The 15,604-nt window shown below is 39.6% G+C and overlaps 1 protein-coding gene and 1 long non-coding RNA gene across 9 annotated transcripts; one reads left to right on the top strand and one right to left on the bottom strand.

Moving 5' to 3' along the window:
* Positions 1-2,351: 2,351 nt before the first annotated feature.
* On the bottom strand, positions 2,352-15,504 carry LOC134149918 (uncharacterized). 8 transcript variants are annotated; one of them, XM_062593224.1, is made up of 10 exons: positions 15,486-15,504; positions 15,191-15,288; positions 14,761-14,833; positions 13,771-13,924; positions 11,599-11,744; positions 9,577-9,753; positions 8,674-8,787; positions 5,779-5,865; positions 3,668-3,815; positions 2,352-3,214 (listed from the first exon to the last, which is right to left on the bottom strand). In XM_062593224.1, the coding sequence occupies exons 2-10, from the start codon at positions 15,205-15,207 to the stop codon at positions 3,183-3,185; spliced, it is 948 nt and encodes a 315-aa protein (XP_062449208.1). In that variant the 5' UTR covers positions 15,208-15,288; positions 15,486-15,504; the 3' UTR covers positions 2,352-3,182. The 8 variants fall into 8 exon arrangements, 7 of the variants coding, with proteins under 7 accessions (XP_062449208.1, XP_062449210.1, XP_062449213.1 ...); XM_062593226.1 differs by lacking the exon at positions 15,486-15,504 and having other exon boundaries at positions 2,352-2,817; positions 3,183-3,214; positions 15,191-15,485; XM_062593229.1 differs by lacking the exon at positions 15,486-15,504 and adding an exon at positions 14,572-14,623 and having other exon boundaries at positions 15,191-15,206.
* LOC134149919 (uncharacterized) lies at positions 5,356-10,190 on the top strand. The gene is made up of 4 exons (XR_009960545.1): positions 5,356-6,254; positions 6,377-6,748; positions 9,360-9,466; positions 9,540-10,190. It is a non-coding gene; the product is annotated as an uncharacterized LOC134149919 (long non-coding RNA).
* Positions 15,505-15,604: the final 100 nt, after the last annotated feature.

The raw sequence follows: 15,604 nt of genomic DNA, 5'->3' as shown, positions 1-15,604 counted from the left end.
CTGTTTATAATTTCATAATTTTAGCAGTTTAACTTATTTCATAAAGTAACAGTTCACGCATAACAAATGACTGATGTCAGGACTTCTCAAGCAGGCAATATATCTGCTTTTAAAAGTTTGTTTGCTTAAGGTACCCTTAAGAGTGTTCATCTTCTCATGCCTGGCTAGTTACAAACTCTTGCAGTCTGTAGCCAAAACAATAACCTAGCATTTTTGTGACAGTGACTCTCTATTGCCTATGTATAAGGCAGAGAAATAGCACTGCTGAAGAATAGACTCTCATTTTGACTTTGCATATATGACTCTCTTAAGATGGTTTATATACAACATGCTAGTCCTGTCTTGCCAAAAAAGGATGCTTCATACTGTTTACAATTTAAAATGATGCAGTTCTACCGTGATAGATACCACAGATGTTTAACTAGCAATAAAGGAATCTTCTCCCATCTTCTTCCCCAGCTCATGTATCAAAAGTTTTGGTGCAAAATGAAGCCAGCTGTGTTGATTTAAAAAACTACTATGCCAGAATATCTGGAGTTTCAAGAGTTAGAATTTAAGCCACCCAAAATAGGAAGATACAATTTGGCTATAGGCCTATATGAAGCTGGAGGTCAACAGCTATCTTTCTAGTTTTATCCTGTCCTGGATATCTATATGTCAAGCAGAAATGGATGTCAATACTAACATTTGGATTTATCTAGATTGTTCACATAGCAATGATGTGGCAGCATGGACTTCAACTTGCTCAGTAAGTTAAAAAAAAAAAAAAAAAAAAAAAAAAAAAAAAAAAAAAAAAAAAAAAAAAAACTCTGGTATTGGATGTGAAGGTCAGCACTGATTTTTATTTGCTGCTGCTCTTCCCTGAATTACTACATCAGATTTAATCAGGCAAGTGACCAAAGCCAGAAAGCTTCTTTTCCATACCATTCTAGGTAAAAACTTGTTAATACTTTTGACAGTGGAAGTCCCTTGACGATACGTAGAGCAGTAGCCTCTGTTTTTTGGTACAGTGTGGATGGTGTGATTTGTTCCCATTAGATTCCTTTTTGATTGCCGAAAGCTAATGTAAATAACTCTTTTTTTTTTTTTTTTTTTTGACCTTACATAGCTGGATTAATCTGTCTTAGTATCAGAAAATGTGAAGTTGGTTTTCCCAACCAGTTGGTGTAATGATTATCTATATCCAGGATCAGAGTAGCTGGGTACGAAGTAAAGTGCTGCAATTTATTTAGCCAAAGGTATTGCTGCAGATCATGACAGGATTGCAGATAAGCAAACTTTCACAGATACAGTAGTAGCCTTGATTTACACAAGTATTAACTTTATTAACTTCACTGACAAAACTGGATGCTGCAGAGCTTACCCCTTTTCCAATACTTCAGTTGAATTCATTGAGTAGGTTAAAATATATACACACACGCACACACGCGCACACACACACACACACACACACACACACACTCTCTTGGTAAGATACTGTTTCTAAATAGAACTTGTTGGTTAGCATGCTATCTTTTGATTTAGGATTTGCCAAGATGTGAAAAACAACAGCCAGATTTTCATAAGAGCTTAACAAGACCTCAGTCAGGAATGGGAACACTTCCCCCTTCCCCCCCCCCCCCCCCATTCTGAAAGTGTGAGGGTTACTTCCCTAAGGTGTAACAATACATTGTTGCTTTCTGGGAGATAAATGTTTGAACCTAATCACAGCTGCATTTCTTCTAAATGTGCAACTGCTTCTGCTATCTCTTTGCTATGATGATGAACAAAGCAACAAGTGTTCTTCACTTAATTTTGGCAAAGTACAGGCCTGTTACAAGGTTGACTCATGTCTGTTCTTTTTTTAAAAAAAAAAATTATAAATATGTTTGTGTTCTTCCATTTCAGCAACAATTCAAAGTCAGGTTTTGTTTTGTGGAATGAAGCCACAGTGATCAGCTCATATTCTCATGCTTTCTCTTAATATTGTCATCTGTATGCTGTCTGACCATAGACATTTAACCTTTTCATACCTCCAGTGTGCATTAAATAGATGCATTTCTGGTTTAGAGAACTATTATATATTTTTACAGAAGTTTTGAGAATCCTCCCTGTAAAATTCTATTAGTTACAAAGAAATAACTATTTTGTGCAGTGCCCATAATTTAAAGATGTAGTTGAAGGGGAATGTGATGGCGATTCTCACAGCACAGGTGAACTGCAGTTCCAGCTTCTTTCATACTCTGTTCTTGCATAGGCTTCCCACCTAAGTCATACTGTTCATGCAAGAAATAATTACGCTTGCCCAAACTGTTCATACTTTATTAAAAAATACACACCCAGTAACAAAAACTTCCAATTAGTAAAATATGAAAATTTTAAATTAAAGGTTTATTTCAACAATCAATCACCATTGGGCATGAAATGGCACATTGGTTAGAACCATTATCAGAGGCAGGGCATGAGATTAAATTGTGTAGATTTAATACATAGTTAGGATTAAAAAAAATATATTTGGAAATATTCTGAAGCCAGGAGGAACAAAAGCCATAGGCATTCTGTGAGGTTGGGGATCAGCGAATGTAGCTTCATCAAAACAACTTACAATTTTTCACAAACCCATTTAACTGCAGTATAGCAAGAGAAAGCTTGTGCTGTACCCTTGGAACCTCTGTTCAGCAGCACATCTGCTGAGAAATGAAGGCAGGGCAATCTACTTTCAGGCTTAGTGGAAAAAAAAAAGACTGCTGTGCAAATTGCCTTCATTATGCTGGCATATTAATTAAACCAGGATTTATATTATTCTCCATTCATGTGTAGGTTGTGAATCTCCTGCAGCTGCAAAACAGTATCAGGAAAATAGAATGAAAGATGTGTTGTCCTGTCAGCAAAACCCATTGAATGAGAGGATTATTGTTAATTTCTAGCGTGTATTTTGCTTTTTAAACTAGGTTACCAGCTGCGCTGCTATAGTTCCCAAGCACAAAGCAAACCAAGAAATGTGTAGGTGCTGAACCATGAAATTGGAGGACCAAAAAGGTGAGTAGCTCTGCCCCCTTTTGGGCTCGCCTTTCTGAGCAACTTCCCCTCTCTCAGCAAAATTGACCCATTACTTTATATTCTGAATGCAAATGCATGATCAGAACTTTCCCAACTATGACTTCACTCTGTGAGAGCTGCAGATTGAACACAAGGGAGGATACTCAGGAGTTGATCCTTCCATAGGAAGAAAACACTGTAGGAGGAAAGGAAGAATATCACAGTCAACACCAATGCCTAGCATTTATGTCCTTAATGTAACAGGAGGCTTGGGTAGCTTAAGATCAGTGGCACTCTTGTGTCCTTTTATTCTGACCCTCTTAGTTTCTAGGAAGCAGTTTCATAGCACCATATCTCTATGTCGATCTTACATGGAAAAATCTCCATATAAGTCCGTATAGCAGTAATTCTTGCCCAGGTTTGGAGGCAACTTGATTAATGCCAGTTTTCTCCAAGGAGAGATTACCCATGCTCATCCAAGCTGGTGAACTTTTTCAAGCCAGTAAATTCTGATGCTGCAGTAATATGTTTGCTGTCATTAAGGATCTGCCTTACTGTGACTATCCCTGACAAGCTTTCTTATTGTGACTGCCATACAACAGGCTATAACCTTTGCATATTTGTTAACTTAAACTTTTTAAATACTTACTTCTTTCTCTCAGCCCCTGCCCAAAGCTGCGGTAGACGTGAACCAACGCCCAAAACAAAACAGATTTTATCGCAACAGAAATGCAGGAGCCAGTAATGACAGCAGCTTCCAGAGTGTAAGAATTCCCTTTGCCCCACTCTGTTATCACCTGCAGGAAAATGGAGACATATAATGATCAGTACCTAGTGCCACAAAACCCTCATACTGTAAAATGAGGATCAACAATTAAATTGCTGAAAAAACTCAACAGGTAGCTAGTAATCAGGTAAAAGCAAACCTAGTCACTTCTAAGCTGTCTTGTTTTCCTGATTGCAGACTAATCTCATTAAGTTCTAGCTAAATGCTTTATGCCTTCTGATCTCAACATCATTAAAGTCATATGAGAACGCTATTGTATCCAGACTGAAAAAAACAGCTATGCTGGAGGTAAGGAAACCAGACTTCATATCATTCTCTCTCCACTGCAGATTGTAGGATGGAATTTATTTTTCCTGGCTGTCATTGTACTACTGTTGCCATTACATGTCTGGGGGATTGCTTCAAGAGCCCCATTTTCTTTCACAATTAGCTAATTACTTTGCCTTTGACATCATGAATGCCTAACCTCTGCTCTTCTGAGGTGTCTGACACAGAAAAGATGGCAGCTTCCAATCTAAGGCAACTATTTTTTATATCCTGCAGCTATCCACTACACTTGAGCATAGGTTACTGCTCCAATGAATGAAGCATGATCAGGCATGTTAATACTCAGAGGAAAGACCTCTGCAAAAATCCAGTACTGAAGGAAGGAAGGATATGAAGACCCAGCAGTTCTCTTCCCTCTTTCAGCAGTCCTAGTAACTGTCAAGCTGAAATTAAAAAAAAAAAAAAAAAAAAAAAAAAAAAAAAAAGCAGTTTTGACCACTTCATTTTGTTAAACTCTGACATATCTCCTAAATAATGGCAGGTTGAGTGTGTCCTGGCTAATTTCAGTGCAATCAATTTGTCTACTTAAATTTTGTCAGTTTTCTTGTTTACATTGCAGAGGATTGTTAAGCAGCTGCTATGTAATATCAGAATCTCTTGCAGCTTCTTCAGAGCTGAAGTAATTAATGGCAAATGTAGTTTACTTTTTTGCCTTTGGGCAAAAAGATCAGATAAAAGGTGCCAAAAAGAATTGTTTTGAAGAAGTGATTACAGTATAATTTCCTCTGGCAGAGATGGGTATGCATTGCCTGTTAATACTCTCCTTAGCACTCTTGCACATTCACTATTGCTATGTGAAAGCATAAGCAGATCTACCTATTTTCAAGTTGCTGTGTTCCTCTTATCTCAGAAGCCCCCATCTCTATATTTCTTCCTAATTGTAATACAAGGAAAGCTTAGCTACCAAAGGCATTGTGTGGTCCTTTAGAGACCTGTAAATAATGAAAAAGTCTGATTTTGTTGCATACTTTAATAAATAAAACCCCAAGGACTTGGATAACTGCAGCCATTGGACTTTTGCCAGTATCTGAAGCCTATTTTTATGAAGCATGAGAAATACTGGCTGCTATTAACATTTGGGCCCTTCCCATAATGAGCTATCTGCTTTGCCCTTCTTCCTTACTTCCCTTCACACAGGTATTGCAGGAGGTGCTACCCCTATAATAAGTACTTTATGACTATGGTAATCCCTGTAAGATTCCAAACACCAGAGTTCACTGGGCTTGTGCTATTTTGTTTTGCCCGTATCAGGATCAACAGCTGGAGCTATTGCCTTTAATATGTAATGATCTGAGCCCTGCAGCTGGTCAAATGTTCTGGTACCATCTAAGTTGTCTTGTGAAGAAGTGGAGGTGTTTTTGAAGAGCTGTGTATCTTCTGCTGGATGATTTTGCTGCATCTTTCTCTCATCGTTTTGGACACTTTACTACTTGCAGAGATTTCCACAGCCTCTCCCTGCAACTAATCAGCTCAAGCAATTTGATATGGCTCCTCCCAGGAAAGTTGATCATGAAGAGGTAGGATGTACCTGCTGCGGTAAGTGGTACGCTCATGAATGAGGCATCACGTTTTGGATCTCCAGGACCCCATAACGAAGGCCTCCGGTCTTGCCCCCTATTATTAAGCAAGTAAGTTTCATGAATTACCATGTAAAGCAGGTAGATGAGATAAACTACTTCAGGTACATTCTGGCTTAGAAAAATCCACACCAGAGGTTTCAGTTCTTTTAGAATCTGTAAAATAAGATGGGATATATGTGGCTTTATAACTGGATTCTATGTACTGTATAAAGACTATATATTGTTGATTTTTCAACAGGATTTTAAGTGTTAGTCTAGTTTGGTTTTCAGTCCCAGTCATAACTCTGCTTTCTACTTGCCTTCTCCACCAACGCTCTTTGACAGGAAATATGATCTCTGTCTTCCACTGACTTGGGACAGGAGTGATGCTGGTGAAAATCAAAACTGATGGTTTTATGGGCACATCCTGACAGCTGTGTGGTTTGAACCATCTGGGCACCCTCTTGAGTCCTGCCTTGTAATACTTCCAGTACAACTCCTAGCTAACTTAAATGGATAAGCTGTTGACTCTTCTGAGCACTGCACACTGCATCTAAGCTGATGTATGTTTTCCAGCAAATTTCTTTTTTCACGATAGTTCTTCAGGCATACTCTTATTTTTCTCTAACAATTTAATATTTTCATAGCTTACAGACTGAACATGCTTTGTCACTTTTTTCTCCAGCTTTATTTCTCCTGGAGGGAAGCAAAGCCCCTGAGAGCTAAAAATGTGGAAGAAGCCAGAGGATTTAACTGTCAGAATAACTGTGTGTCATGCTTAACCTTAAGACTTGGGAAAGAAGAAATGATGGACTACTTCTTGTATCTGGGAAAATCCCTGGAGCTACTGGCAGCTTTCAGCAATTCAGAAGGGCAGATCTAAGCAAACCAAAGAAAAACAACTGAGTCACTGGGAATAAAAGCAGTGATTGGACCAACTGTTATGATAAGATTTGATGGATCTGATCAAACCCTCAAAACCAATACTTATCCTTCTGCAGTGGACAATGTCTGAACCTCTAACAGAAGCATTAAGGGAAGTGTGCCTCCCCTAAGGGTATGTCCATGCTCTGTTGCTGGCTCTGTATTCTGTGGTATTACATAGTGCTCCTCTTAGGTTAAGAGCAAAAGGGGGGAAAAAACAGACTAATGCTGAGAAAGAATGGAGTGTGGGTAGGCTAGGAAATGGGGGGGGGGTAGACAACTGGAAATTAACAAGCTAAAAGGGGAAAAATGGTATTATGGAGCCTAAATTTAATAATGGAGACAGGAAAAAGAAATCCACCAAAGGAAATACGGGACCATGCACATAAATTAAAAACAGAGAGCAATCCCCTTGTGCATCCTTATTATAAATCTGCATTCTTTAACCTAAGACAGAATCTTTTTTTCCTTAGATGCAAAACTGCCAGTCTCTGACCAAACACACCTGACTTTCCTTTTAAGGTCCAGTTGCCCTGCAGTGAGTGCCACCAGCTACTGAAATACAGCACTAACAGTTTCTTTTCATTAGTTTTACATTGCTGTTTCTCAGTTGATAAAGAGCTGTTAACTTCTTTCTCTAGGAAAAGCAGTAGTGTACCTTGACTGGAGAAAAAGTAGCTTTCAAAAAGTTCTAAGGTAGACAGTTTTGAGCAAAGAGGCAAGAATATGTACTGATCCCTAGGACATTTGCTCTTACCAGCAGAACTATTAAGAAACATGTTTTCTATTGATGAGAGCACGAGGGATATCATGTAGGTTAAGACACGAGACCATCTAACTGAAGTATGAAATGGTGCCTCTGTTAATGCCTGAAGGCAAATCAAGGGAAGAATTCATAAATCTGTAAAAGCCAACTAGTCAGACCAACCTGGTTTCTGATAGTGGTGGTGGGGAAAACAGCTGCAAGGTTTACACTTTCAATCGTGACATGCAAGCAGACATGGGTCTGGTATCACCCTTCTCCCCATACCTGACACAATTAACTGAAAGCAAAGATCCAGAGATTCACAAAGGCTAGGGTTATATGAAGAGCTCCTAGCAGGAAACCAAGCTGTAAGATCGCTAACCATTCCTAAGTCATACAGTGTTAGTCCTGTCTCCTTTCTGCCAACAAGACAGAAGCTAGTGGCCACTAGACTCCAAGGGCCAAAAGGATGATTCCATGTGACTTCTCAGCTGAAGTGAAACAGTAATTTAAGAGCTCAGTCCTTGGTGCTATCTCTGGTATCCAGAAAATAGTTTTCTAGTACAAGCAAGGTATTATTTCAGCTATTAGGAATTTGTCTGAGCAAGTAAAGCAAATATCCAAGAAATCTGGAGGAAAAGAAAAGAATCCTTCCTGTCATATCAGATGCACGTATCTGATCAACTTTTTTGCTCCTGATTCTGTGAAACTGTGATTTCACAGGATCACAGTTCAGTCTGACTGACATTAAAAAAAAAAAAAAAAAAAAAAAAAAAAAAAAAAAAGAATTCAAGTTCACAAATCCTTACGTTAACCTGAAAATTGACACTTACCTTTGTGATAAAGGACCACTCATCATTTTGGTGTGGTTTCCTAAGGAAATAAGGCCTGTGCAGGCTCATTGTGTCTGTCTATCCTTCTTCATAATAATTTGCAGGACTGTTGCCAGTTTCACCTAACCTTGTCAGAGAGGTAGAAATCTTGAAGATACTGTGATCCTATAAGTTTCATGAAAGTAGGTGATCAGGTAGAGGATGGAAAATATAATAATGTTCCTCATAAAAGAATAATAATAGTGTGAAATTGTCTTATCTTTTATGCTCAAAGGAGACTCAGATCTGTAAGAAACCCGACTTCATTAGTGTAGGTGCTATTGTTTTCTCTTGGGATCCATTTGGGCTCCCCCTCATTTAGCAGTATGTGTAGAATAGGATGGCTGTGACTGCCCAACCTATGATCATTGCTCAGGGTCAGAATCTGTAGTCCTGGAAGGTGACTCCCCTTGCTAGTTTCTCTGTTAGCTCAACACTTACTGCAATGATGCTAATGGTCACTTTTAGGCATGCCCAAAGGACCCCTGTTGCTGAGATGATGTTATGCAGAAGGGTGATCTCATGCAGGCTTGTCAGCAGAATGCACAAACAGAGCTAAAAGAGAAGAAGCAAAGATTTGATAAAATTATTAGTTTAAAACAATACAGCCAACCAAAAATATCTGTCACAACATCCCAGCAATAGTAACTTCAGCAGATCTTAAAGAGTGAATTTTTTCTCAAAAAAGCAACAGACATAATTCCCTGTATGCCATAATAGCAACAACAGAAGAACAAGGAAGGCAGCAAGATGTGCTCCAGACAAAGCATAAAATAATACAGGAGCAAAGTAGGAATGAATGCTGCTGTACAGAAGTACAAACTCTTTCTAAATTGACCTTGGGTTCACTTCACTTATCTGTAACTTCGGGTTGCTATCTCTCTCGTATTATTGTGCTGGGTCATGCTACGAACTTCCTCCCCTCTCCCATCCCACTATAATTTTCCCAGATTTAGGAGATGGCTAGCATAGCTGAAAAGCAGTAAGTTGCAATGCTGTGCAGTGATAACCTTTCTTATTTCAGGCAGTACAGGAGTACAAAGCTGGGACAGAGCTTCTAGAAGTAATTGTTGTTTTGGGCAAACTTATTTCCCCAAAATAAGATTCTGTTTTCATTATTTTGGCAGGACAATGAGAAAATATTATGTTGATCCATTTTTCTGGATTTTAACCAAACTTCCCTACAGCAAATACCTTGACAGATGAGCACTATTAGGCTAACCCTATCTAAAAGGTAAGACACAGACAGGATTGCTCTAGGAAGTTAGCTGAGCTCAGCTAGTCTAATTGTAACTTCTGCTTAACAGAAGCAGAAAAAGGGAATTTGTGGAGAGAGTTCTATACCTGCGCCTGAAGATCAAAAGTCAACATGGAAAAACAGAGGTTCAGCATGAAGTATTGTGACTGTAGGCTTTCTAGAGCACCGCCCACTCGGAAGGCCATCATGCTTTCGCTCTGAATGAGGAGGATAGCACAGATCACATCGAAGGAGCCAACCAAGAGAATAAGAATGAAGCGGGCCTGATAGGAAAGAAAAATACAGATGTGACTGGCTATACTGAAACAGGGATAATCTTCAAATCTCTTTTAACTGGAAATAATAGAACAAATGAGTAAGGACATCCAGGCTGCCTACTCTCTGCCTAGAGAAATCTGAAGTAAGCATTTTAAGTATGTTACAACTAAACATGGTAGTTTGTCATACTGTTAACTGGCAAAGATCTGATCATGATTCTGGTCATTTGATGTAACCACTTGGTAATAACTGTAAACTCATATTGGCTGCTTTTGCTTATGTTACCCTCAATATAGTAGTTTTACAACTGTTAAGAGACATAATCTTGGCACTCTCTGTAATATCACTACAATTTTTCGCATGATTTTGCTTGAGTTTGAAGAACAGTTTGAAGAAATTGCTTTAACAGAGACTGGCTCTAAACTTCTTTTATGGCATAAACCAACTGGTAAGAATCTTCCTCTTTGATTTCTAGGGGAGGCAGTGGGTTATTTTGAATGCTGTATTTAGCAAGTTTTTAAAAACACTGTTTTGCCTGGGTTGTATCTGCAGCTTTGCTGTCATTCACAACAAATACTTGCTGCTTTAAAAACAGATGAAGTGGCAAAATGTCCTTCATCTCTGTATAATTACATTGATACAAAGATGCTTATATTAGAATGTCTTATTCTGGCAGAGTAATTCTAAGTGGAGGGAGTTACAGTAATCCAAGTTACTGTTATAGTAGTAAAAAACATCCTTAATCTTCTGTACCAGGCCTTGTTTTGAGGTTTTTATTTAATATATAAGCTGAAGGCTAGGATGCATAGCTTAAATTAATCTGCATCTTTTTGGTGCCTGTTTCTTACTGACCCTATCGATCCAGTTTGCTGTAGATAAGTATGTTTAACTAAATGTATAACTGATACATACACTGACTAGGCAAATTCTGCTCTGCTTTGATCTTGCTAGCTTGGCTGCAATCCCTTCTATCCAAGAACAAATCTTGGATGACTCTAGCTAGGAACCCCCTTTCCACCTTTGGGAAAGCTAAAAGGGAAGGACTTCTGAGAAGCACAGCAAGAGAAAATTTAAGTATAAACCCTAATAATGCATAGGATACAATCCTTGTTTTACATTTTCTTGTTATGAAACACAAACAAGATAATCTGGAATGATACTACTACTTCTAATACACTGTCCCTTTTTGTTTCCTTGCAGTAGGTATCACAACTCTCTTAAAAAAAAATGCTGAATTTATGGGCATTATATCAAGACAGTTAGCCTAATGTCCCTGTTTCCACATATGAGCTCAAAAGATTCCAGTTCATTTCCTAGGTCAGATATATGACTTTAAACCAGTCACTTTATAGACTGAAATCTGAATCAGAGTAGGTTAAGTGAAGGTAATACCTACTGTGGTAATCCTGTAAGAATAAAGTTCTATGATATTAATGATACTTTCAGGTATTACCATAAAGAAGCCCTTAAAATTGCTTAGAAAAACAGATATACCATTTTGGAGAAGTGCACATTTGTGATTTAGCAGGAATAATTCAGCCCGATTTTTCTGTGATCACAGAATGGCTAAGGTTGGAAGGGACCTCTGGAGATCATCTAGTCCAATCTCCCTGCTCAAAGCAGGGTCACCTAGAGCATGCTGGACAAGGTCGCAACCAGGCAGGTATTCAATATCTCCAGAGAAGGAGACTCTGCAACCTCTCTGGGCAACCTGTTCCAATGCTCTGTCACTCTCACAGGAAAAAAGTTTTTGCTTATACTCAGGTGGAACTTCCTGAGCCCTTACCACAGCTGCTTTGCCTTTCTAAGATCTTCAGGTCCAAGATTTGGAGAAAAGCAAGGAGACTAACCAGGAGTTTTGGCTTTTGTTCAGCTGAGAGAACTGTGAAGTTGACAATGGATCGAAACATCACTAGCAAGATGGAAAGAACAAAAACACCGAGCTCCTGGCGATTCTCCTGCAGAATTCCTCTAGTCACATAGTATACACAGAACACTGGAAAGGAGAAAGAAATGTCATTTATCAAGTGAACACAGATTGCACATGGTGGAATTTTTCAATATGCTTGATCCAGAAGACAAAATTGTAGTATCAAGATCATGTAACTTAAGTTTCCTCAGTCAAGAACATATCTTTATTCTTACCAATGAGCCTAAATCAGATGCCTAAAATCACATACTGTGAGTACCCTCCCCAACTGATTAGAATTTGAGATTATTTGTGAAGTGACACCTTGAAAATAGCAACATAGTAACTCTCCAAATGGCAGTTGCAGTGTATTTGATTACATTTGAATATTACATTGAACAGTAATATATTGAATAGTGTATTTGAATTAAATAAATATATTGAAATATTTGAATTAAGTGAAGCAACATTGTTTTTGTTAAAAAAAAACACCTGAAATTACAAAGTGTTCCCAGTGAGAGTAATTCAAGTGACTAGCAAGGGATTTACCACTCATACCTATACCTCTACCGTACTGTTTGTGTGGCTCTGACCACTACAAAGGGAGTGCATGCTGAATTAAAACATTAGACAGATCCCTAACAGTTTATTTTGGTGCTGAAATTTTGAACTCTCCTCCTCCCCCCAACCTTTAGTCCAGAGAGAAATGGGTTCAGGGAAGTTCTGAGGTTATATTGTTATGAAATATGTTCAAAAGAACCACACTTAATACCAGCATTAGCTGTCTCTGTTCATCTCTAAACATCAGTTCTGACAAAGCTTAAATAAGAAAAAGGCTTTCTTTTTGTAATGACAGGAATCAGCCCTTTGTGTTTTGCAATTTCAGTTGCTCAAAGAAAAGAAGTCTCTACAAAGTTTTTGCAAACAGATTTTTTTTCTGAGCTTTTTTTTTTTATTATTTTTTTTGCAGATAGCATACATGCATTTCTGAAATAAAGGACATGTCCTTGTTTTTTGGAAAATGAACAACATGTGTCATCAAATTAAATCCAAAACCACCTTTGAAGTGACTATTGCTAGTCCAAGTGATTACTACAACTGGGGAATTCATTTCTCTTTAAAAATCTAATATGGACATCTTGAATTCTGACAATCTTTGTCTATATTATGAAAAAATTGTTTCTGGCGTATTTATGCAGGTTAGCTTACACATCTTAAAGTCTCAAGGTAAGCCAATCATAGTTTTAATATGTTCCTTGAATGATGTTATCTTAATCAACTACTATGTTAAAACAATTAAAATCTGAAGTAATGTGTTAAACATGCACTATTTTTCCTTATCCATACCAGAGTTTTTGAGAGGCATGCATGTTGTATATTATGAATGCTCTTCATCTTTTCCTGAAGCACATAACAATGCAGTGTGACAGACTGGAGGTACCAGTGGTCTGTTCTAACGTTAAAATTTTTGTTGGTGTGCTGAGTCTTGTGTGAGAAGCTGATAATCAAAACAGAATTTAGGAATAAATTAAAATTTTGTTTGTATGTGTCTAATGATAGAATCTGGAACAACATCTATTGCCTTTGTTCTCTTTTGGTGAAAAGATGAACGCTGGTAAGCAGTGATTGCTTATGGTCGACATGAAGGCCGGCTGTCCTTTCTAGACTGTGTTGGCCAGCTAGCTAATAGCCAAAACCTGCTAAAGTTACTGAAGGCAACTTCCTAAAATAATTGTTTTATTTATTTTCATGTTAATATATATATATTTTATGTTAAGTTTCATTTGTATTTAATATGAATGGACCCACCAAAAGAGGTGGCCCTTTCTTTCTTTCATTAAAATACTTCAGGTGAAGCAACAATATTGCAGAAACTTGGAGAGATGATATAATTTCTTATGTTTCAGATCAAATTGTGTATTTTTAGTTTCTTGTAATATAAGAAAGTACTCTGAAATAAACTATTACTCTAGCCTGTAATACTAAACTTGCAAAAGACTCTGTGTATGATGTATCGTGTCACATGGAATGAAATAAGAAACTTTGCTTGCTCCTTAATTACTATTTGGGGAAGAATATATTTGTTTTAAAATACAAATAGTATGTGTCTTACCAACTCCAACTAATTGTATAAAAGAAATGGTGAAGTCTTCCTCAGTTTGTTGAGTGAGTGTCTCTATGGTGAGCCCTATTACACTTAGCAGAGATAAAATAGTCACACAGAAGTACATCTTGACAGGAAATGATAGCTCTGAACAAGGCTTTATCTGCAAAGAAAGAAAATATTTTAAACTCATAATGTGCTGTAAACTAGTTGCTCTTCCATAAGAAATGCATTAAAGCAAGTTAGTTAAATGACACACTTTCCACTTTAGGGCTGGCCTTGCAAAAAGAAAGGGAAACTCTTTACAGTGGAATAGAAACTCCAAAATTGTTTAGGAAGGGAGAACTAACTTTATTTGTTAAGTAATCTCAGCCTAGATTTTCTGGTTTACAACCAGAGCCTATAGTACACTTTGCTACACCTCACAAAAAGCAGCATATTGTAATTTATTTGACCGTGATTTTATTGTAACTTACTGTAATTTCATCTCCTGAAACCAAGATTTTTCAATGCCCACAACTAGGCATGTCAAAATGTAACAAGCAGTGTTCAGCAAGTAAATTCTACCACTATTCTATTCGCGCAGTCATCAGGATTTTCAGCTCCGGAAAATCATAAAGGTTTGCCCTTCTAAGCAATGCACACAGGATCTGACATATATTTTCCCCTTCATCCTAGGCAGCATAAACCCTGGAGACAGCTGAACTACTGATAAACTGCACCATACTAACAAAAATACTTTATTTTCCTCTGATGTCAGCAGTAAGGATAAAAAGCTTTGCCAATGGGTATGTGGAGGTGGAGAGTCACCTGGAGTCAGGGCTTAGCTGTGACATCGTCGTTGTCCAGTGATTTCCTCCTGCTGAACGTGATTTGAACATATTTATATTGGAAATGTTTCTTACGTAATTCACCAAAAGTCACTTTACGTTATTGTCCGTTTGAAGATACGGTTTTGTTTAAAAAACAAGACAAGATGCGTGCCGCTGGGATACTCACGGGGCCGCAGGGCGTGGGGATGAGCTCCCGGTGCCGGGGGACGAGGTTCGGCACAGGAAGGGCTGCGGTGTCACTGGCAGAAGACACAGAAAGTCTTGTCGCGACCGGGCGCCTATGGGGGCGCAGGGCTAACAGCCGCCGCCCTCAGGCGATGTCACTCCCGCCCGCCCCCCGCGGGAGGCAGGTTAGGACCTCCTCTCCCCCCGCCCCCCCGCGCGCACTCCTCGGACCGTACCAACCAGTGGCAGGTGAGGGTGGCGGGCCAGGCTCCTCCCCTCTCCGCTACCGGTGCCCCCGGGTAACAAGGAAGCAGAGAGTGGAGGGCTGCCCCCTCCCCCAAGAGCTTGGTACCGCCCAGCCTCCCTCCCCCTAGCGGCACGACACGCTACGGGTCGCCGCTAGGGCCAGGCCGCGAGGCGCAGCTGCCTACCTGTCGGCCGGCTCCATGGTCGCCTCGGCGTGTTCCCGCTTCGGTAACGGTTCCTACATGGCCCCAGCGGCCGCGCTCGGTTCTGGGCAATGCCCGCACTTCCGGGGGGCGGGCGGGCAGCGGGGACGTCACTTCCCCGTCCCGAGTGGGCCTGAGCCGCTGCGGCAGCCTCGCTGCCCCGTAGCCGCGGGGACTCGGGCCCGGGGGGAGTACCATCGCCGAGCGCGGCCGGCCCTCCCGCGGCAGGCAGCCTGCCCGCGCTGGCCTAGCGGCGCTTTCCCCTGCCTCTACTTACCCACGGTGCGTTCTCTGCCTCTTGCTCCTCCTCGGAGGTGTGTCCTTGCGCTGTGCAGAGCTGCTAAGCTGCAGTTACTTTCCTTGGCTTGGCCTGGTGGAGGAGCTGGGTCAAGCACT

Source organism: Rhea pennata, chromosome 22 (genome assembly GCF_028389875.1).
Source record: "Rhea pennata isolate bPtePen1 chromosome 22, bPtePen1.pri, whole genome shotgun sequence".
Taxonomy (NCBI): Eukaryota; Metazoa; Chordata; class Aves; order Rheiformes; family Rheidae; genus Rhea; species Rhea pennata.
Note: the sequence above shows the minus strand (reverse complement) of the source record. Positions and strands in the feature narration are given on the sequence as shown.